The 24,861-nt window shown below is 35.8% G+C and overlaps 1 protein-coding gene across 5 annotated transcripts in view; it reads right to left on the reverse strand.

Moving 5' to 3' along the window:
- Positions 1-24,861, reverse strand: part of CUL2 (cullin 2) — a 55,315-nt gene that overhangs the window by 16,247 nt on the left and 14,207 nt on the right. For 4 of the 5 annotated variants that reach the window (XM_049798457.1, XM_049798456.1, XM_049798458.1 and 1 more), the window contains 11 exons: positions 19,269-19,374; positions 14,365-14,447; positions 11,533-11,619; positions 8,041-8,137; positions 7,838-7,948; positions 6,370-6,532; positions 5,076-5,200; positions 3,364-3,471; positions 1,053-1,112; positions 531-659; positions 335-421 (listed from right to left, as the gene is read on the reverse strand). In XM_049798457.1, coding sequence (XP_049654414.1) covers positions 335-421; positions 531-659; positions 1,053-1,112; positions 3,364-3,471; positions 5,076-5,200; positions 6,370-6,532; positions 7,838-7,948; positions 8,041-8,137; positions 11,533-11,619; positions 14,365-14,447; positions 19,269-19,374 — 1,156 coding nt within the window. The remainder of the gene's footprint in view (positions 1-334; positions 422-530; positions 660-1,052; positions 1,113-3,363; positions 3,472-5,075; positions 5,201-6,369; positions 6,533-7,837; positions 7,949-8,040; positions 8,138-11,532; positions 11,620-14,364; positions 14,448-19,268; positions 19,375-24,861) is intronic. The other variant, XM_049798459.1, reaches the window with a different exon arrangement.

Below are 24,861 nucleotides of genomic sequence, written 5' to 3' on the forward strand. Positions count from 1 at the left end.
ACTTATCTTAGTTTCACTTTCTATACATTGATTTGTATGAACAATGTTATTTTATAAAATTGAAAGATAGAGCTAGTTTATGAAAGTCCTTGGTACTTTTAGAATGTAAATATGAATTATTTGAACACACTTTATAAAACTACCCAAAAGTTCATAAAAATCTCAAATGCCTAGGTGATACTTGGCCATATAGCTTTCATAGACTACTAAGAAATTAGTTTTTCCTTTCAGCTATTGGAAACAGGATCTGATTGCCAAGTTATCTCTAGCACCCTCTGCTGCTCCCTCTCAACATTACATAGTCCTGTTCTGCATTAGAAGAATATTACATTACCTTTAGTTTATTAATCATGGCTTCTTCAGAATCCATAGACATAGACAAACCATGAATTAATCTTTTTGCCAACATTCTGGCATAGAACTGCATAAAAAAAAAAAAATCAGATATGAGGATTTTTAAAAGCATAACCACATTCTTCAAGTATACTTTAAATGTGACATTTTAACATTTATTGAATATCAAAAGTTACCTTTTGGAATACATCTTTGTCATCAATGTATTTGAAAACAGTAATGAAACTTGTAAGTTTGTCTTCTACTTCATTCTCTGTCATTCCTTTTGCTGATTTCTTCAGCAAGTTGTCACAGTACTTGGCCAGCTCAAGTTAAAAAAAGAAAAAACAAATCCAAACCTACTTGTCAAGCTTGAGAACAAATGTATACCAAGGTATTCCAAACTTCTACACAAATGTTAAAGCATGAAGTAAGTCACAGTCTGCAGTCCTATGTTCTATTACAAGGGCTCTATTCATAGGTAAACAATACATACTACATCCAAAGAAAATACAAATTCTTCATGAAAAATTACAACTGCACCAATTTTGAACACCCACAAAATGTGTGTGGAGCTGAAGTTATTTATTACTACTGAAATACACATCTGAGGCTGACTTAGTGTGAGAAATGGATAATCATGTGATGGACCCTATGCCAATTCATTTGACAGTTATAAAAAAGTATTACTACTTTCTACAATAATATACATCACTTACCAACTCAGGTGCTTTGCAGATCGACTTGGGCTCCCTATAGTTAACTACTGATGTCAAAGCCTACACAGGAACATAGAGAAAGAAATGTAACTAACTTAAAACTTTTTCTTTTATGAAATTTGAAGAAATCAAAAACATGTTCAGGGCAAAGACCATCCAAGACCCTACAAAACCAAACTACACAAAAGGGGATCAAAAAAAGAAACAATGAATAAAAGGGTTTGAATTACTGCTCTGTGAGAATTTGTGTGTTGAACATTTTTAAGTTGAGATTTAAGTAAGTGGAAAAAGTAGAGGAATAGAAGTTAATTGCAGAACGCAGGACAACAAATTAAGTTCTGATTAGAAACTTAAATGTAAAAGTATGAAGATTTTGGTATACAGCAATATGTATGGTCCAAAAGCATGGATGGAAAGCAAGTGAGGAATAATTGCAGATAAAGCAGATTTGAGCAGCAGCACATCAGCAGCATGTATCTTGAGCTGAAAAACATACATGGTGTGCTCACAACAGTAAGAAAGGAAAGATCTTTTTGTTGTTGGATTTTTTGATAGACTAAAGATGAGAAAAAAACATTGCTGAAAGTGGAAATTCAAAGCAATTCAGTACAAAAAACATGGTACCTGAACAAAACCTGAATATGATGAAAAAGAAAAGGAAGGAGATAATGGCAGTTTAGAATTGTAAACAAAGATATCAGAATCATGAAGATTAGTTTCTAAACTACATTATCACATTTAAATTAACATTTTAAACTAATACTGAACCAAAAATATTGCATGACCATAGTTCCTAGGAATGATAGTTCTATGGAAGGAAAACGTTATTATTGTTATTATTATAAGGAAGAAATAACAAGCAACTCTTTCATACAATGCCTCAACTTTCCAATATTTGATAACAGGTCCCTAGAATCCCTGTGAGAAAGGAATGCATGGCTTGACAAGAAATATGAAACTCTTTGAAGCTTAGAGCACTCTTTTACAATAATACCAGAGGCAACAATGGCAGTTTTGATATTTACCATGAAAAATTGACAAGGGATTAAGATTTTAAATATTTACTGTAATAAAGAATGCTGAAGTGAAGAATTGATGTATTTAAGGAAAAAGTACATTGTCTATGTGCCAGCAGATGTAGTTGTCAATCTCATTATTACTCCACCTTCTGGTACAGGATATTAATTGCAATAGAGGCAGAAATGTATTAAGGTACTGAAATAAGTATTTGTTTTAAAATACTAAATAATTATTTTCTCAATGTCATGAGTACAGATGAGTAACTACTATTGATATTATTACTGGTATCTTCATCACTATGTCTTTCCAGATTAACCTTGGCTGAAAATTGTCAAAGCTTAGACTATGACCCTAACTACAAACTACAATTACTGTAAACACCACAAAAGAGCAATGAAACGTATGCATGCATTCTATGTCAGGAAATTATAGATAGGAAAGTAGTTAAGTGCACTCTCTAGTAAAAAGATACAATGATATATGGGAAAGAGTGAGAAAGTGACAAATAGATTAGATAAAATGTCCCTTTTTTTTTTCTTTTTTTTTTCGGAGGAGTCACCTGATCCCTCAAGAGCCCAGGCATGTTTTGCAGAATTTAGCAGTAATAATAATAATAATAATAATAAAGTTAGTTGTTGTTGTTGCTGTTGTTATTATTATTATCATCATTAAAATTTATAGCAATAGAACTGTTATCTTAAATCCCTTTATGGCTATACATTTCAAAGAAAAGAGCAGCAAGACTCTTTCCCTAAACAGGCTTATTTAACTTCAAGTGCAGTTCTCTCCTGGAAAAAGTTAGCTGTTGTGACAGTGATTGACATAATGAAGTAATGTAACTTCCCAGATATTCTTTGTAGTCAACTTGAAAAATCTTCTTCTATGTAAGTAATACTATCAGCAATCAGAGTTTAAACATTATGGCAGCAAGTAAATTCAAGTTCAAATGCATGTAAGAGTTACCAAACTTCCACAAACCCACAGTTCCTCTATTTATCATCTGCCCTTAAATTTACATTAAATGCGTCAGCTCCATCTTTGTGTTTTGAATTATGATGAAAAGAAAGGTCTTTCTTTCAGAAAAAACATTTAAGTATTAAAGTGGTTTCCTTTGTACATATCTTTTCCTCTAACACTGGACTGTCTTTTGTTCCACTGCATTTCTAAACTAGAAAAACTGCGCAAGAACTCTATCTTTGAACATATGTTGATGTCCTGAAGAATTTTGTCAACCTGAAACACGGTCCCGCATTTTGTCTTCCAATGCTTTTTTTACTTCAGTAAAAGTTACCTTGTCAAGAGCACTCATAAAGTGTTGATCACCATTCAAAACAGTGTTGATGAGTTGAACAAATTTACTATGTACCTCCAAAACTGACTCCACAAACTGAGTTGGCATCTAAAAAAGGTAGATAAAACAGAAAGCAAGTTAATGAGGAAAGTAGTACTATCTACACACAGACATACCTACATAAGTTGTACATTTTTTCCCAATTATTCTTTTTGATAGAAGTTCAAATCATAGTGATTAAGTCTTTGAGAGGATTGATTCTGTATTGTTGTACTCTTACACTACTGTGCTTGAGCATGTTTTGGAAATAGTCTATGGCTACATTTACAGTCCTGCTATCAGAGACTTGAGTTTATACTGCTCTCATGCTGTCTATCTAATCTTTTCTCTCATACCTTAAAATCCTTTATTAGCCCTTTCAAAAATCATTAGTAATAACATGTAAATACAGCGATCAAGCCAATAAGATACTGAAATAAGTACGCTGCTGCTTCTCCTACACACTGACTTCAGAGAGTGAAAATCCAGATAAACCCTTGCATTTTCCTCCATAGGACAGTTAGTGATCAAATTTAGTGCACCACATTTCAGCATAACATTTTGTACAGAAATAACTAAAATGAATTAGAGAAGTCCTTATGTAGACAAACTGGCATGCAGTAATGCAACAGTGTGCAATGCACTGGCCACATCACAGCTCCCGAAGTGCATTCCAGGTCACGCAGTAAAAATGTTTTGATGACAAAGTACTTAATCCACACAGTGGAGCAAGTATTTCACATTTTGAATTTATCGATGTAGGGTTGTGAATTTTCATCACCCTCATGGCTCTGCATTCACTTCCCTGTGTAGACACTACTAGTTTGAAAGAATGAGCTCAACAAACTTATAAATACTTTGAAAGCAAACTGTACTACTGAAGACTTCAGCCCGTTTTCAGTATGCACACAGGAGTTACGGAAGAGTAAGCACTTCTGTGCAGTCAATAAAAGAGTGAATTTACAACAGTTGGTGTCTATGTATTATTATAGACAGAAACACTGGATGGCTAAAGTCATCATCCTAAAGTGAGCACACATCTAGATAGCAAGATGTATACATGTACAAATATAATGCCAAATAAAAGCTTGTTTGTTTATTTCTGAACAGCAATGCTAGAGGAACAAAAATGGAATTGATTAATTTAAATACGTATGAACTAAAAAAAGTTTAACACACTTTAGTAAAATAATTAAGCTACAGTATTTTCAGAAACTACATGAAAATATGAGACTACAAAGCTATTAGTGAAAAAACCACACTGAAATCAGGACAGAATGTCAAGTCCTTACAAATAACATATAATTAAACTAAAAGGAATCATTGGTTCCTAATGTACCAGAACAGCAAATGCTACTGACTTAGAGAAATTCAGGAAAAAAATACATACATGGAACAAAAGGACCTACTTGCCATGACAGCATTAAACAAACAACAATGAGAAATATCTAGCTGTAGTTGTTTCTGGTTAGATCACAACAATCAACTCTCAGGATAGATATGTGTTGCACAGCTAAGCGTGCTGATTAGAAGTTACAATTTATCTGTAATGTTCCAAACCAATTTCATATAGACAAAATTAAAAAAACAGAATAGAGTAAAAAAGAAAAGGGTAAACATTTCATCAGGAATGTTAATCAAATAGGTAATTTCAGCTGCCTGAGGAAACTCACATTTTCCTGAGAAAGATTGCTGGTTGCTCTAAGGCCCTCATCATGGATATGGTTTTGTAGTTCCTGAATCATATGAGGTAAACCACTTGACACAGCACGAAGTAGAGTATACATATTTGCCATGTCTGTAACAGAGATACATTTTTATAGAATATGCTTAGAAACACTAAAAATCAACACTTAATATAGTATCATAATTTCACACAGAACTTTTCAAAGACCGAAACAAGACCAACTGTTTTGAAAAAAAATATTCAACATACACTGGATCACTGACAAAAGAAAAAGAGGAAAGAGTAGGGCTAATAGCAGTATTTGCTGAGCACTGCCATTGTGACTACCTCACTCTTCCAATATTTCTTATTTAGGAGAGACTCCGAGAGGAGAGGTGGGCTAGTATGGAAAAGTATTGTGTCAGTTTATTTTAATCCTTGGCCTCCCTAAATCTCCCTTAGCAGCAGCTGACTAAAATCAGTTTAGATATCTTCTTGACTTTTTGTTTTCCTCCAGTGGTGGCTTGAAATTTTTCTCAGGTTAGAAAAGCTGTAAATAAGCAACTGCAATTTTTATGGTTTTGGGGGTTTTTTTTGCAAAAAAAGGATCCAAGCTCTGACCAAATTTGCAAAACTCTGAAAACTGAACACTATTATTAGATACAATTTAAGTTTGACTGTGAAAAATAATTTGTTTCACATAATAGATACCATCTTCCATGCAAGAATAAGCACTCTTTCAGGAGTAAGAGGCATGTAGTCATCAGAAGTATGATTTTTTTAGTCAGGCAGGGAATATAACTATAAGAACATCTGCTTCTGTAAAAAAGATTTGGGAAGAGAGATCATGAAAGATTCAGGACAATAAAAAGTGGCTGTGAAAAGAAGCCAAAATATTTTATAATCCTGACCTGTCAAATGATGATGAAGAAATCTGTAAAGACAGAGCCATTGGTTTACAAATGAAAACACAAGCATAGAATATGATCAATTCTACAGGACACAGGACTTCAGTGTGTTTTTAAGCCGACTAAGACAAGGAAAGAGAAAGAGTATTGGCTGAAAGAAGAACTGTTAACAGTAAAAAGAAGGTTTTGACTATATATTTGGAAGAATGAAAATGAATTACATGGTAAAACAAAAATGTCATTCAGGGTTTAATTGGGCTTTCTAGATGAGCAACATGTATTAGTTGAAAATGCTTAAGTGCATAGAAGGTCATTGAATAAAGACAGTAAATTGTAATGCTAAATGAATACAACAAAAACCACTTCACGCTTTTTGTGACTATTGAGACTTACCACTTCTTTTCTCTTGTCTGATAATATTGTGACATTCTGCATGTAGAAACTGTAAGTGATCAGCTACCATTCTCTGTTGGCATTCATGAATCACTTTGCCATATGAGCTGGGATGCAAGTATTTCCGACACCGCATTTCTTCATCTTTTAATCTACCTAAAACCTACAGACAAGTTTTTACAGTGAGTGCTGATGAAATACTAACAACCATTATAGAACCGCGAATATACAACAGTATATGTATGTAGAACGAGAGACATGAGTAAGTAACAAAGTTAAAAAAGAACTTGTCTGGGATGCTGAAAAATTAAATTTGCTCTTTTGAATCAGGCTGTTGCTGAATTAATATAATCTTCTACTCTGAGTACTGACTAGGCTCAGTCACTACTAGATGTCTAGTAGCACGTGGTAGTTCTCAAAATTTCTTCCTTCCTTCAATTTTGTAACCAGTCTGCCCCAATTTCTCCTACCATACTTCTTATTCCTTCTGAGAAAGTTTTACCACAATACCTAATTATATAAGAATCACTTCACTGTTCCAAACCCATCTGCTTGTACATAAACATCTGCTCAAATGGTACAGGAGTACATCTGAGCTATTAATAAAAACTCTCTTTATAACTTCAATGAAGGAAATAGGCATTATCATAAAGTCAGTCATATGAATAGTGACATAAAAGTCCTTATAACCAGTGAATATGAGGTGACCCTAGGGATAGTAGTGCAGCAGCAGACTGCTAATGATAGACAAAATTAATCTGTGTTTGTTTTGGTTTAATTGAAGTCTTAGCCTGTCCCTGAATTTCATCTCAGGTGTGCAACCATTAGCTTATGCTCATTATTTAAAAGCAATCTCACCGCCTTCTCCTCAACTCTTCTATCTTTTTAGCGTGGACAGTACAGCACTGAGGACTGACTCCTAATCTTGTATTAACCTTTGCTTTATCAAGCAAGGTTTAAGAATTACAAGTAATTTAACGACAACCTGACTTCACACAGCACAAAGCAAAACAAAAGAAAATCCACCTCAGAATATGTAATTTTTAACAATGCTCTGTAACAACTCTACAATATAGTCTTCTCTAACCATTGTATTGTTAAAACTCATCTTATGCTACTACAAACAGAAGGAAAACAAGGAAGTGAGGAAGCAATACTGATCAACCTGATACGTGTCTCGGTATTTGTCTTTTTTTCTTCTTCTTCTTCTTTTTTTTTTTTTTTTTTTACTTTTCATGCAATTGATTTATCATTTGTTATGAAACACTTTGAAGCTGACGGTCCACCCATAGGCAAGGTTTGTAGTTTGTATTCAGATTAACCATGACACCAAAAAGCATAGCTTAAACCGCATGAAAGCATACAACAAACAACCATGGGAACAGTATAGGAAAACATGTATTACAATTATCAGTAAATTGATAGTATTAGATTTTAGTTATTGCATGTGTACAGAAGAATCTCTTACCTTTTCCATGTATTGTGAGCAATTTGACTCTTGCAATAAATTTGAAGCTTCTTGTTTATAATATTCCCCTGTTTCATTCAGAAAAGGACACTCAAAAATTTCCTGATAAAACTAAAAGGGAGAATTTTTTTTTAAAGGACAAATAACGCATATACTAGTTTAACATTCAAAATTAAAAACACGAATCAGAAATGTGTATCTACCTTTAGGGGGAATTTTTTCTTATACTGTTCAACATGAACAAAGGAGTTAATAACCCCATGGATTACTTTCTGGTTTGGGTCTTCTCCACAGCGATCACTGAAATAGGCAAAGCAAACGTTCATGAGAATGTAGCTATCTAGTGTAACTCATCTGATAGTCGAATGAAATAATATTGCATGAAAACATTTTCCAGTAAATTCTTCTGCTTAAATTGGCAAAATGAAGATTAATCTTAAAATTAAAATGTACTTTTCTTTCTCTCCCATACATTTAAATTGTTGAAATAACAATTCATAAACTATTCAAAAGCATTTGCAGGTCATGAAATTTCCAAGTGTTTGCTAAGGATGCAAGTATTACAAATTACATATTCTAAGCAAGTACTTTAAAAGTTACAATAAGTTCCATCTTATATCTGTAGCCTTTATCAAATAGACTACTTTCACACTCCTGCCCCTGCCCCAAAAAATAATTTTTGCCAACATCACATCAAGAGGCATGCTATTTTCTTTTCTGAATATCTACTATGCAACATGTAGATGTCAAGTTGAACATATAACAGACATGGCGCATTGTCACAATTTTTAATCATACTTTGGAAAAGGAAAGCCTTATGTTTTCCAGTCATGTTCTTGACTTCAAATGAGCAAGTTCAAATGAAGAAAATATTATTTTTTAGTCCCATTCAGTTGAAAACATAAGTAATTAAAACAAGTGTTTTGCATGCTAAAAACATTAGTGTTCACTCCTTTGCAAAGACTGGGAATAACAGACCCACACTCAGAGCAGCAGAGACTTTCTTAAAACATGAACTGTTCTAAAAAAAGACCATCTTTCACATACACTTTACAAAGAAGTAAAAACTATTCCTTAACTCCAAAGGTGTTAAACAGAACTAAAATATGATTTATAAAAGTATATTTACACTTAAGCATCAGCAATTGTAATTTCAAAGGTTTTCCTTTTTTAAAATACATATGTATACATGTATATATGTATATAGAATAAGAACTTTTACTTTACCCAGATTACACTGAAAAGACAAAATGAGTTCTCTGTTAGAAACTTACGTTGGTATAGGTGAGTCATTTACATGAATGATTTAAAAAAAAAATTAAAATGTAAAAAAAAAAAAAGTAAAGCCAGCAAAAATACCTCAAATCCAAACATTACCATATACCCATCTAGGCTGGGGTGAAATGGGGGAGAAAAATTTTGCTAATTTCATTCATTTTGGTTTGGAATTGATAAAAACTCCAGAGGATGCCCATAAACTAGGGAAGTTTACCGGGACAGCCGCACCAGCGGTCATCATATTACATACACCAGACCATATTCATATCTTCACAACACTGTTAATTATGTGTATTGCTTTTAAATACCACTGTGTCCTAAGATCTGAAAACTTAAGCCCACAATGGGTAGGAGGAACTAGCTTTCTAACAGATTACGAGTAGTCACCGCACGGTTTCCGTAGCTTCATCACCCGTAACAAATGAGCTGACCTAACAGGTAACTGCTCCAGCAGGGATGGTTTGATTATTTTTTTTTCCCCTGGGGGACAGAAAGGTTTCCTCTGGTTCTGGTAGCTGAACAAATGGAATAAATCTGGGTACATGTAATGCATTCTTGCCAACGACCCTCTGCTGGGTCTGGTTATACGACGGCAGAGGCAGCAGCAGTTCACAGAAGGGAAGAACTGTAACACCAGACCAGGGCCCGGACCCAGCTGCACCCGGCGGGGCTCAGGACCACGGTAAGCTGCAGGACACGTGCAGCCTGTGAACATAGCACCATGCCATGGAGTGCAGGAAGCTGCATAACTAAAAGTTGAGCATATTACCAGGCAGGGCTCTGTCAAGAGACAGGCCAGTCCGCCTCTAGCATGCCGGGTTCTGGACCTGGAAAGATACTGGCGACACTGTGGCAGCATCTTGTGACACAAACACAAGAAGCATTACTGTAGTAACTGATAAAGACCCAGCTCCCCCTTGCTCAGTTCACAGGCCACTTCACAGACCTTAGCCCACACAGACACGGGAGGAGAGGGAGCAGCAAAGGTCAGGCCCAGGGGATTCGAAGGTCAGCATATCATTAAGAAAAAGCTGTAATAGTACAGGAGGCAGATGCTCTGTGGAAGAGCTGTAAGGGAGGAGACAGGCTTTCGAAGCACAGGCCAGATGGCATGAAGGCGACAAACGAAAACACCACAACATAGAACCAGCCTTGCCTGCCTTCTGGGTAGCTGGTAGTACACAACGAAAAGAAAGAATTTAAATCCACTTCTGAATACTGAGGTAGCGAGGATGCGGTTGCCAATGAAATAATGTTTGGAACAACTGCCAGGATCACATGAGGTTTCGTTCGTTTGTTTTTATATAAGATGCCCACACTTACAGAATTTTTAGTAGCTTAACATAGGTTTCCTCAGTGGGTGAGTATTATACATTTACAGCAAAGTTGTCACGAAATTTATTGACAGAACTGTGTTATGAACTTCATCATGAACCTCTCTGAAAAGCTACACTATTTCCAAGATAAATAGCATATGTCATAAAACTATCATTCTTTCCACTTTGGCAGCATCTTCAGGTTGTTATTTACACCAATGGCACTCCACTCCCAAGAATGTGTAACACAAATGGCTAGTTTCAACAAAATTTGACAGACATTTCAGAAGTTTCAAGGACGATTTTCATGAAAGTTGTAGTAATAAGAGTATTTGCCACACTAAAATGAGAGAAATTGGTGATCCCACCAGGGTGGAAGTCTATTAAGTGCATATTTTCCTTCTTGGCAGGAGTCAGCAAGCAATACAGATGCATACAGCTACAGAGCTGCGGCTGCACAGTTTGAAGCAGAGATGTCACTGGACATCTTGGGAGTGTAGAAGGCAATGATGATGCTTGGTGGGGCATCTGGACAAAAAGATAAAGCACTAGAAACACAAGTTCCACTAATTCTGCTGCTGCTGAGTTTCTTTTTTTCAAAAGAAATGGAGAAAACTACAGAACACAAGCTCAAGGACTTTGTGCTGTTTTATATTAACACCATCTTGTTCCTATCTTAGGACTAAAGCTAACAGTGGAAGTTTAACATGTATTGTCCAGTGTACTACTACAGCCCCATAGAACATATTTAAAGTTTAAGGTACAAGAATAAATATTGTATTCATTAAAAGAAGATTCCATCATTCAAAAGAAGTGCTCTGCTGTGTCAGACCAATTAACTACAGAATTCATTGTGAAATAAAGAGCCTGTTTCAAACACTTTTTAAGAAGTTATTAACTTCTAATAGCTTTCCTTTCAAACAAATGACATAATGTATCAGCTTAGGCAGGAATAGGTTCGGTTAGTTAGAAAGTGTTAGTTATCTTTAGTAGAGAAGCCTCTCCTGGTTAGTCTGTACTAATCACACTGTCATTTGAGATAGCACCTGAATAATTTCCAAATTATTTCTGTTTAAGAATTTCATAGATGAATTTTCTCACAATTCGAGATCTTGTCGGCTTCCTGTTGTGTTGAAACAAAAATGCGTAAGTTGATATTCAGCTTGCCTTGTAGGAGGAGTGCTTGGGCTAGAGGGAGGGGGAAGAAAGTGTGTTATATTCAGAACTCTGTATTAAGATGAGTGCAGTCAGACAAGACAGGCTTAAGTGATTTAACAATTCTCTGCTGTTCACGGGGGGGGGGGGGGGGGTGTGTGTGTGTGTAATCCTGCTCCCTTTTGCTCAGCCACAGGCCTCTGTATCCCTCTTGCATTGCTTTGGCACTCATCCAATTCTTTGCTGAACCGACTCATCATGCCAATCTGGAGAAATAGTAGCCAGGATGGTTTTCTGTCATATCAGCAGTTGAGCTGGTTCACTAATGGACTAGATGAGCACCAAATTCAGTGCAAGACAGACAGTAGAGCACAGCCCGCTCCTTTTTGGCATCAGCAAACTCTTAGATCAGTTTAGCCATCTTATTCAGCTGAACCACAAGTCACTACTTGTACTTCTTTTTCATGTGCCAAAAAAGTTTAGTTAATTTTAATGTATAGTGTATTTATTGCATAAGTTTATAGCTTCTAAAAAGTAGATGTGCTCAAGATTTTAGTCAGAAGTCTTTTTTGAAATTCCAGTTAAATACATTGATAAAATAAAACCTTACAGCAATTTGTGCCTCTGCTTCCCCTACCTTTTCCAGCACAGTAATAAACATACTTTTTATATGCAACCAATTGACTACAATGTTATTGATTCCACAGTGTTGCATACTATGCAAAATCTTCCAGTTATAAGAAGTTCAACTGTCCCATCTATTTAAATTTAAATTTTTTTGTAAAACATTTTAATAAATTGAACCATGCACACACTTATGTACTACACTTAAGAGGGCCATCTAGTGAAGGGGTTTCTGAATATATAAATGTATTAGTAATTTTATTAAATTTTTTAGGTAATAAACTTCCCATGCATATTCTTGTACCTCTGACAGGTGTAACTTATTGATATCCACTTCTTCAAAGACACTGTTTAATCCCTGAATTCCTGAACTCAATGCCAAAAGACATTTGGCAGCTATTTGCAGCAAAGTCTAGCAAAAAGCCTATAGTTACATGCAAAGGCCATCCTCAGAATACCCATAGCAAGCCCTACATTTCATGATACCATGATGAACAGCTATAATAAGTTCTCTCTTATATAGTTTATTACATGATAGGCAGATGACAAAGTGGCTGGAACAAACTTAATACAAATTGTTGGATGTGTATTTTGAGAAACAGAGTTGAATTAACTTCTCTGAGATCACACAGAAGAATCATTAATAACAGAGGGGAAAAAAATACAGACCCAAATTAGAAGCAATGACTCAAGTTTTATTTAAAACTTTCCAAATGGTTTAATAACAAAGAACATCAACTTGTTACAGTCTCAAGATCTAACGCCACACGGAGCCAGTGAGAGTCTAGATCTAAATACCCTTGTGAGGTTTGCAGTCAGCCTCAAGGTAAATACATACCATTACTTTTAAGAGGCATCAGATGGCTGTTGAGAAAGGTTTTAACACAGATTTCCTGTCCCACCCACCAGTGAAATATACAGATTGACTAAAAAGATTCTTCAGTGTCACTGTGCTTAATGTAACAAAGCATTTTCTTCACCATGAATCAGGGAATCTTCATTTAGTAAAAATAAATTGTGATAGTAAACATATGGATAAAGCAGCATTAGCAAGGGTTACAAAGGAAGCATGGTTCAACAACTGAAAGCAAATAAATACTTCGTGGCTTCAGAAATACCACGAGAGGGACATCATGTCAGTTACTTAGTCATCAAAAATTTAATTCAGGAAGAAAAAATAAAATTATAATATTAAAATCAGTTTTTTAATGCTTTTTGGCTGACTAAGTGCATGTCCAAGGCACCTCAATCAGCCAAAGTACCTCACTCTTTCAGTTTACCTACACCAGTCGAGTCACTTGAGTCAGGCACGCAATCACATTAAAAAAAAAACAACAGCCATTAAGCAGCTCCAGAGCTACCCTATACAGTGGTAAAAGTGTAGAAACTGATGGAACTTACAACTACACAGGGTCTGCAGTATATTTCAACATTTCTGTTTATTCATAATTAAAAGGATCCTTTAGGAGTTAAATAGCATAAAGGTTTTAACCTCAAACTTAAAAAGCCCCAAGTCCTGCAACTACCAGGGTCTTCATTTAAAAGTAACAAAGATACTCAGAAATAAAATAATAAATTCCCTCAAAGTGGAAAAAAAATTTTAAAAAAAAATTCCATTTTGTTCAAGTAAAGCACCAAGAATGTTAAGTGAACTCACTCCTCGGAACAACGGAAACCCAGAAGCTTAGTCTTCCTGGCAGATAAGAATTGTTTTGGGTCTCATACAAAGCAACACAGCTTTTCTGGCTTTGGCAAATCCTTGCATAAGTCCTGGTCCTTATTTTTACTGACAGCACAGAAGCCAGAAGCAGTGAGCATCAGGTGGAGAAAAAGGCAAAAGGCATCCTATGAGACCTGGGGAATTACCCTAACTACTCCCCAATCCCATTGATAAGAAGCGCTGCTGAAACAGAAAAGATCACTACCCTCAGATTACAGTGAATCAACTGTTTTCTTTTCACAAGTCTTTTTCCACATATGCAAACCACAAATCTGTAGCTACAATGAGAAAAATGGATAGAACATCATAATCAGGTAAGAAGCTATTTTCAAAAAAAACATAGAAGAATTTGGCCAAAGTCCCCAGACTTCTCAAAGTAAAAAAAGTGCAATACCCCCACATTGTGTAAAAGCAAAAAATAATCAAGCACTCACTTTTTTATTTCTCGGAGGAGCATCCGAATAAGGATGGACTGCAGTGGCTCAATCATTAATTTTCTCCACATATCAAGAGCTAGCTGTCAGGACACAATACAAGTTTATATCAACAAAAATACAAAAAACCCACCCCAAAACAAACCCAAGGATGACAATACCCCATTCAGAATTTTAAAAGTTAAATTTTTAGATGCCCTCTTCTTTCTCCTTTTTAAATTCTATTGTTTGCCCCCCTGCCCCTCAATTTGTCAATATATAATCATTTTTCTTCTACAACATCTGACTGCATTCAGATGAATATGACACAGATCTGTACACTAGCAGTGTCAGACATAGAATTTCTAGCCAGGCAGTGTCTGAATGGATGCTTCCCAGCCCGCATGCTTCCCACACATCTAATAGGACTGATTTGTTCCTTGGTTCCAGTCTGTAAAGGATTCTCAAATGCATATAAGGACCCTAAACATGCTGATTATGAAGGCAAGTTTTAAGTGTACATACAAACAAAACATCTGCATAGTAATAGGTAAGTAAGATTCCTTTCTATCCGAAGTGTTTGAATGTGTACAGACACCAGTATTTCTAAAAATAATAGCAAAATAAGCCTCAGCTGACAAAAGGGAAAGTCTCTTGGCCGATTCGTCAGACTTAAAGATACAGAACCCTTATATCCAACACATAGAGAACATCTCCAAACTAAGATGCATACACCTTGAGCAAAGTCACTCGCAAGCCAATATGTGACTTAAATAGAATTCAAATCTTCTTCGTATTAGGGATAGGTCACCCTATTCCTAATATATCATTAGAGGGATCAGTCAAATGGACTCAAATATCTCAAACTCTTGTGGGTGAAGTAATTGCTCCCCAAACATACCATTTTTAAAAACACAACTACAAGCATTCAAAGGAGTTTTTACGTGTAAGTCAAAACCAGATTTAAAGCCCAAAGGGGATAATTTGATCCCTCAAATGGGGGGGAATAACCACACACATTTGAGACCTCTAAAAACACCTACCAGTGAGTAATAGGCTGGGAAAAAATGAAATGCCCTGAATCACTGAGGACAGAGGGAATATGGCTGCTAAGAAAGCTTTGACACAACTGACAGGTCCTTAGCTGTAAAAATTAAAATATTAATAAGGTATGTCTTAACTGAAAGTAGGCATCTAGTTATCAACTAGGTATCCCATCTGATCCAATTTGTGAAACAAATCATCCTTTTAAAGAGCAGACAAATGAACTTGCTCTGTCACAGCTATCCAGCACCTATGCTGTAATACAGGGTACAGAAGTCTGGGAGGTAAACCTGCATTATAAGCAGGTTCAAACAAGAGGTAAAGGTTTGCTTATAAATCAGACAAATAAAGCTTTGAAATCAAAGTTGCCTTAAGAGTGATTTTCATTGTCTTGCCTTGTCGACAGTATTAGTAGAACAGTTAAGAGGAAAACAGTTTCCCTAAGACATCAGGAACTCATCCAGCAGAGAATGCTGAAAGAAGCTAGTTCTGGAGACGAAAAGAAAAAAAAAAAAAAAGACTGACTCATTTTGTGACTATGAGGTGAGAGGGATGACCTCAGTGACTCAATTCTGCAATGTGATCTCTGAAACATGGTCCCTCTCGCATATTATCTACCAATCTGAAACAGCTTCAAGTTGCCTGTTAGAATTTTCTCATCAAGTAAACTACAGACAGGTCAATCCAGGAACTTAATGTTCAACGGTCTTTCTTCTCCTTGAAGAGAGGGACTGATCTTATTTCTCCACCTAGATACAGAACATGGCAGTTTCCTCCATTTTCCTGAATCTGCTGCCCCATGATGGGGGAAAAAACAGAAGGCACATCTTAACTACCTTCTAGCTCAGGGCTCCTGTAGAGTCATTGAAAACTTGGAAGTCTGAAATTGGTGATAGGAGCTCAACTCAGAAAAGCAGTATCCTCCACCGTCCATTTGTAACACACAGACAGGAAAAAAAAAAAAAAAAAAGTCTTGCAAGCACTGGCAGACTACCTTCATCAACTGATCTCATCCTGTATTTTTCCTAGTACAACAATTACTGAATGTCTGGAACGCTTATCAGGATGGAAACTGCGCGATGCCATGCCCATACACATCACATATGCACCTCCAATCTCTTGCATGTACCTACTGTTAAACACCCCAGAACAACTAAGCAAGCATGTACTTATTTTAAGATTACTGAAAATGTCCCAAAGTTTCATTAGCACACACGAGCGACACTGAGACAGATACTTTAGTACATAGAGGGTACAGTTCTGCTTCTACAAATACTGGCACTATTTCTGTAACTTCATGTTGAGACTGAAAAGAACTATATATAACATAAGCATGTTTGCTCTTGGGTAGATAAGGGACAGATCATCTCAGTCATCTAAAAAGGGATAGATGATAATTCCTTCTATTCTGAAGTGATAAACAACTAAAAGACTTTTGTCAAAGCCCTTAGTGCAATCCAAAGAATAAAAGACAGAATACTAAAGAAGAACCATAACAAAAGAGAAAATGTTTTCAAAACAAAGACTTGATAAACTTCGTGAGTGCCTTGTAGGTCAAGGAATACGAACTACTTTTATTTCTGGGACACTGAATTTACCAAAAACAGTGCTGCAATTTAATGCATTAAACTACTTGAGTGTAGGACTCAAGTCTCCATTCCTTTTCAGGGCAAAGGAGTAATTGCCATAAACCTAATCCTACACCAGTAATGAATAGAGAATAACTTTACTGCCTCAAGATCCAAAATTTACCTTCCACTACTATAGATTACAAAAACAGTATTTGGTAAAGAGAAATGGAAGGAGTCTTGGAGTGAGATAATGAAAAACTCATTAGCAGAATTCCAGGCATCACCATCCAAACACCTTCATCAAAAGCCAAAGGCTGCCAGCTACAGTTTAAGAATCCTGACCGTCCCCATAACCTGTCCGAATGATGAGCTAGGGATGTACCATCCTAGGAACAACTGCTGGAAAGCTTGAAGAAAAGTGTGTGTCATTGTCCTTCTGCCCTGCTTATAATTCCATAAACATGAAGAAAATGGAATACTCAAAAAAAAAAGCTGAATTATCAGGTCTGCTGTTTGTTATTCTTCGGTAAACATACACTAGGGCAGAAAGCTATGGACAAAAGTTGCCACAACCATCCTTTGGGTCATACCTCACAATGGAGTAGTAACACACTGAAACAGGGCAAGAATTCATAAATACATCACCATCACCAAGCCCCAATAACAAGCCCAGACCTATTCCCAGCTCCCAAAGCAACTGAACTAAGAGTCATTCACACAGATCTAAGGACTACCTCTGACAATCGTGGGAACAGACTAGGCTAAATCTCAGTCTGAGGAAATAAGAAATAACATTTATGCCATTCTGAAGATACCACAAACAGTGCAGCAATATGCACTTCCAAGCTCTGATAAGCCTTTTACAGATGCCACTGATTAGCAAGCATTTGAGACAGCACAGGTAGACAAGAGAAGAATTTCCTTTCCTGCACTGACTTGACTTAAAGTATATCATGTTTCTGGTGTTTTTTTCAACCCACCCCCAACTTGTCAGAGGATTAGCAATTTCAACTTGCAGCGCTGTCTTCAACAGCTGGGTCAGAAGCACAAAAGATGCTTCTTCATGCATCACAATCTCTCCTTACTCATAACTAAAGGCAGCAAAGATCTCCTACTTAAAACAACGAAATCAAAGAGCGAGAACAGTAACCACTGACAGATCAAGTTCTGACATTAAGAAAAAAAAAAAAAGCTTTTTCTCTAGCTTTCAAAACCAAAAGAGAAGTAGCGTTCACTTCCCTTTTAGAGAAAAAGGCAAATGTAGAAAAAAGGAAAAAAACCCAATACACCACTACATATGATGACAGAATAAAATTAATTCTCCAGCTAGCAGTGTGTATATGTATAGACATAAAGCAAACAGATACACAAACAAGCATTCAAAAGAAAGGTTTCTATTCAACTGTATTCAGGATTGTGGTTTTGTTCCGATTCAGACTGAAAAGATGTTTTCAAAATCTTAGAAACATACTAAAACACTTTGTTTTGAAAAATTTGAAAGTTTTTTTTTACTGTAAAATTATCTTTTAATTTTACTTTCTTATATTTCATGGTAGCAGTAGCCATGAAGTGACAGAAATTATGTATACTTCACTTCTGCATAGCTGAAGTGTACAGGGTAGTTATCTCAGAACGTAGTCCTGCTGCTGACAATTTTTTTCATTTTATAGGTATTTAAAAATTACTCTCAGCCTCTCCAATTTACATTAATAACTGTGTAAACACCCTTGTGTTTGCCCCAATTACTTTTTTTTTAAAGATAAGCCCTCTATACATGATACTTCTGTGCACAGAATGTCTACTTTTTCTTTCAAAATCTCTTTCCAAGTTGCCGCAAAAGAAATACAAAACAGCTAGCATTAGAAAATAAGATGTACAGTATCACAGAACACTAATCTCAAAAAAAGCTGTCACACTTTGTGACATCAAGAAATAGAAGCCTAAAAGTTGTATTTTAAGGGTTTCCAAAAACAAAAGTACTGCTGCTTCAAAATATTTTCTAGATAGTGTCACTTAATAAACCAAAGTTGTTGGGTCGGTTTGGGGTTTTTTTGCAAAGTGGTATCTATTATCACATTGTAAACTGAAGTTCTCCAATAGTTTTCATATTTGCTTATTTTTTTCCCTAGGCCACTACATTTTTCTACATCAAAACTGTAATCTCATTTTACAAAAGGCTCACTGCTTACATCTACCATATTTAACTATTCAGATTCTGTGACACAGAAAAGTCGAAATTTAGAAGGACAAAGCTGAACTTGTAGCGCTTCTGAGCACAGTTTATATCCACTTCCACTTTCAGATACCTACCTCTCCTATTTCCATCAATGGTTCATTCATATCCACTCCTCCATAGCCATACTGAAGATCAGCTTCAGTCAATTTGTTCTTCTTAATAAACTGTGTGTTGAGGTACCTATAGAAATAAAGATATTCTAATCAAAACAGGCAAAAGTTAAGATTTTTATTTTTTTTTAATAAATTTGGAATTGTGGAATGTCTTCCACATCACAAAAGATAACCTTTTTTAACCAGTGCAATTCTATTGGTAGGGAATTCTTAAAATACAAATGACTGATTTAAAAGAGCTTACATCATATTAAAACAGTACAGTCTTAGTAATTGAGATATCAAACACTAGCCTGATACATCACTGTCAGCATTTTCTTGGTGTGCAAAATACTTGTGTAAGACTCCAACCTTTCAACGTACATGGCCATATTACTCATACATGTATATGCAAAATAACTGCTAAATTCTGAGCAGTTGACTAGTATTAGACTGATAGTAATTTATTTAATGTTAGAAAAATGTTCCTGAACATCAAGTATTTTTAAGTAAAATGTATTTTCTTCTACCTGTACTGTTTATTATTTTGCATTTCTTAGACTAAACCACAAAAATAGTGTCAATTTTTACAGGGCCAATTTTTGTCAGTTATGATCCCTTACACAGGTCATGGTAACTAGCAAACAGCTGTATTACAAATTCTGAAGATAAGAGAAAAAATGGTAGAAATTATTTTAATTAACAGTTATAAAGAAGAAATGTTATAAACAGTTTATTTTATTTTACTATTTAGTATGTACTATCATATGCATAGTTTTTATAAATAACAGAAAATTATTTCTGCACAAGACCTGGTAAAACATCCCTTTTAATTCTCAGGATTCCCTTTAAAAGAAATACAGTAACATTTTTAAACTGAACCATTCTCCTCTTTCCCAGATAACTGGGAAAAAACTTCTAATATGTTTCATAACTACCCTTACAATATTTGTTATGTTAGTGCTTAAATGAGGTAACTGAGAATTATTTTTTTTTTAAATTCCAATCTAACTAGCAGTTTTGAGACGCCCAGCTTCAGACACTGAAGAGAGCCAGATTACTGAAGCACTTCAGGAGGTTCAGGCTTCAAAGGCTGCATCAGACTAGTGACGTCTGAACACTTTCAGCAGGAAGACAAATGACAGGCAAAGAAGAAAAGGAGTAACACACTATGGAAACCTGTGCACTTGAAAGGATTTAGGACACCACAGAGTACAAAGAATGAAGACTTGTGATAGTGCTGTGGTGATAAACTGGAATACAGTGACCTAACCTACTTTCAGACTCCAGAGTCTTACAGAGTACTTAAGCCCTCTGCTACCACCAATAACAATGCAAGTCTGTGTAGAAGGCTACAGTACAGGCCTGTCATCTCACATGAAACTTGTGTGGACATCCAGAATAGTTGGAACAGAAGCCTTAAGCAGGCATGCTCCTTGACGATATTTCCTGCCCCTCACCACGTGAACAAAGCCAGCAGCTGCCATTCTGCTTTTTCCTGTTAAGCTTGCTAAAAAGGAAAGCCCTATGCTCTCCTCATTCACACCCTCTCTCTTCAACAAATCCAGACTGGACAACTGATCTGTCTTAAAACTAATGTAGCCACAAGTAAATAAACAAGTTTAACCTAGATCAGGTAGCCCTGCAAAGACCTATGTGATTCAAGCAAAAAGGGGGTGGCAAGAAGCAGGCAGACAGAATGAGTCATGGCAAGAGCGTCACCATACTCTGCCTCAAAACCAAACCCAAATTTGCCCACATTTCCTCTCCCCTTCATGTATTTTTACCATCAACTTCCAGAACAAAGCACAAGCAAATAACTGCAAAGGATGTGTAAACAGTATAATCTCAAGTCAACTTCACTGAAGTCATAAACCTTTTTTCACCTTGAATAACTATTTCAAATACTTCATCTATTTCTTACTTTTAGAAAACAATGCATAAGGTTCATCTGTAACTTACTGTGGGGACAAGGATTGGGCATGCATTCATAATACCAGAAATGGTCCAGACTCTTGCTACTATCAAGATAAAACTTTCAGGTGAAAATTTGAAACACCTGATCACACAGCTCACGCCCAATTACTTGAGAGTGCAGCTGTGCAGGCTTATGCTTTACTATCTGATGAGGAAAATGGCAGACAAGATGAGACAATGGAGGTTTCCTTTCATGTAATTAGCAAAGCAATATACCTTTTGGTACCCACACCTCAAAATACACCCACCAAGCTTCCACTCCAGAAAAAAGTTAAAAGTTTGGAATTTACAAGAGTGCTACAAGACCCATTCAAAACAAATATCTACTTTGCAGTGGAATACTGAAAGACAGTGTTCCATCTAAACTGACAATATTGGGAAATGTCTGGTACGTGAATATTTTTGTGGGCAAATTTCTTCAGATATAAACGACTTGGTAATTCAGCAAAATAAAAGGATATGTTCTTTTACAAGGAATTTAGCAAAAAAAACCTACAAAAACTAATTTAACAATTAGAAGGGTAGCTAATTATTGGGACAGGTTACCTGCTAACTTTCATGTATTTGGTACTTTTAGATCAACAAAGGACAACAGTCTAAGCACAGATTACTATTCCAGACACAGTGGCCACATTCCCAAAGCAATGTTTCCATATCTCAATAGCAGGCAGTGTCCTTGAGTGGACAGACTTTGCAAAGCCTTGTCAGAAGGATTAGATGGTATTTTTTTCTTTTAATGTTTTATTTGGTTTTAGTAGTTTGAATTACATACTCCTAGGCAAGAAACAAATATTAGTGTTGGCAAAACAGACATGGTAAAATTTAGCTTGAAGGTAGTAAACCTAAGAGCGTACCTGCCTCAAGTCAGCTCCCAGTTATTTTCTTATGTTCTCCATGATAAACTCTAGAGAATTTACCTCCTTTAAGTCTTTGTCCATCCATGATATGGCACCACAAAACAACAGACATGATTATATGTATTTCTAGAAGTACCATACTTTTTTTAAGCAAAAAGGGTAGATGCCCTCTATTCAGAATCTTTTCCTCCTCTGAAAGCTCTCCAAAGCTAAAGAAGAATCTTCTGAGCAACAACGCTTTTCTTCACCTGTCCCCCTTCCACACACATTGTCAGACTGCTATATTGATCCCCAAAATGGCACAGGAGTCTAGCAGAACAGCCTACAGGAATAAACCTAACCAAGTGCTGAGGAAATTGTTTTCAGAAAGTTGCTCTGAGAGTACCCTGCTAACAATTTTCACAGGCCACTGGAAGTGCTCATGGAGAGAGAAATGGATACAGACCCTACATGGCAATATCATTCACTGTTCTGATGTATAGGAGGCAATTAAAAAAAAAAAGTAACTAATTAGCTAGGACTAATTATTACCATTAGTCTTCAGAAGTATTCAGTTTGTTTTTCAAGATTTTCTTCAACCTACCACTTGCACAATTATATTGCTTTGCAAGCTACAGAATGCATATGCAATCACATGACAAAGTTATAAATGGGTACATTACTGTATAATAGAAATTAGCAACGGTATTAATACTTTCGATAATTTCCATGTCCATTTATATGGTCAGTGGTGCTGGGGACCAGTTATGAACACTGTTCCTCATGGGTGGATACTAAGCAGTTTGCCTTGCACGGCCGACAGTGAGCCAATCACCTCCTTGGCTGCATTAGCAAGAGCATACCAGCAAGTTGAGGGAGGTGATTGTTCCCTCAGCACTTGTGAGGATGTACCTGGAACATTATGACCGGTTTCAAGTACCCAAACACAAGAGATCTGGACAAATGGAAGGGAGTCCAGAGAAAGCTCACTGAAACAGCTAGGATGCAGAGCATGAGACATACAAAAGATGAAGATAAACTCTTCTCAGAGGAGCACGGAGAAAAGACAAGAAGCAATGGACACAAGTTGCAGCATGACAAATTCCAAACAGACATACAGGAAAAAATTTTAGAATTCGAGTAATCAAGCACTAAAACAGACTGCTCATAAAGGCAACAAAATCTCTGTCCTTGAAGGAGCTCAGAATTTGACTCAACAAAGCCTTAGGCAACCTGGTTTAACTGTGAAGCTAACCCTGCTCCATGCATAACGTTGAAATGGATGACCTTCAAAGGTTTATTCACACCTACTTCTTTTTTTTTTTTTTTTAAATGTTTCAATGAAAGCATGCAATGGTGACTTCACAAGAGCTATACTAAAAGCAGCAGAACCACTGTGCTTTATCCAAGCATAATGCACTTTACCATGCATAATGCACTTTACCGTACATAATGCACTATAAACGTGTCTAGTAGTGTACACATACAAGTGCTCAGCACTGGAAATTTTCATAATCCAGTATCTGTTCTGATTCACTTTTAAGCACAGATGAAGTATTCACTGGTTTATAGATCTGTAAAATAGGGTTAAAGTAATCTACCACAATTGGAGGATTATCTAACAAATGAAAGCCATTTCATTAGAACAAAGCACTGCAGATACTAAAATTTTATGAATGCAAGGGCCATATCAAAATAATGAGACCAATAATAAATACCTGATGTGGAAGTAAACCTCCCAGGGGTACCAAATGCTATAGCCTAAAATGAAGGCAGTTCTTCAGTGGAAGAAGTTTCAATAGAAAAATACCATTAATGTTAGGTTTCAAATGTTGATGGTACTTCTTGTTTGTTTAAATCTTCCCCGTATTTATTAAGTTACATAATTAGTAAGCAAGATTAAGAGCAGCAGCTTCTTAACACTTAAAAAATGAGAAGGGGTCTGGAATTAATGAGTTTGAATTGTATTAGATTACTGTGATATTATGCTTAGAATCAGAATACAAATTACTCCTATCATAATAAAAACGGCTGAAGTTTAATCCTGAAGGGGAAGGAAGATGTCTCACATAAAAGTACAAAAAGAAAGAGAACTAAGATTAAGCTAAAGAACTAAAAATTAGTATACATTATTATGCTAGTATTATTACAAGTGTTTAAAAAACCCCACAAAACAGAACAAAGCAAAAGCTGCATTATGTGTGTTTAGCTTTCAGGATTTTATTATGACCCAGTTTTAAAACTTCAGCTGTTTTTAAAAAAAATTACTTAAATTAATTTCAATTTGTTGGATAAGAAAACTCTCCAGTTACTTGAAATAAAGGTACACAAAACAGATTTTTTTGAGTACAATTACCTGTGAAAACAGTTACACCACCAAGATGCTGATAAGCCACAGTGTCCAGCATTGTTTTTATCTATTATGTTTATCATCAGAACTAACAAAAACAATAACTGAACAAGTTTCTTTAATATCAAGTGTTCTTTATTCCATCAGTTTTAACATCTTGGTTTAGTCAAGCATGTATGGAATTTTAGTTTTCAACCTGAATCCAAATTTCTTTTCCTAGCAAAATGCACCCAGGGGGGTGGGTGAAAAAAACAAAACAGCAAAGAAAGAAAACATTTGACTGCATTGCCAGTCATATGATTGGTCTTGCATTTTATTAATTTTGCTCAAAAGTAGTGTCTCACATTTTAGTAGTAATTCAAATATTACCTACTAGGGTAGAAGGTTTAAGAAGCAGAGATAGATTCCTTTA

Source organism: Accipiter gentilis, chromosome 4 (assembly GCF_929443795.1).
Source record: "Accipiter gentilis chromosome 4, bAccGen1.1, whole genome shotgun sequence".
Classification (NCBI taxonomy): domain Eukaryota; kingdom Metazoa; phylum Chordata; class Aves; order Accipitriformes; family Accipitridae; genus Astur; species Astur gentilis.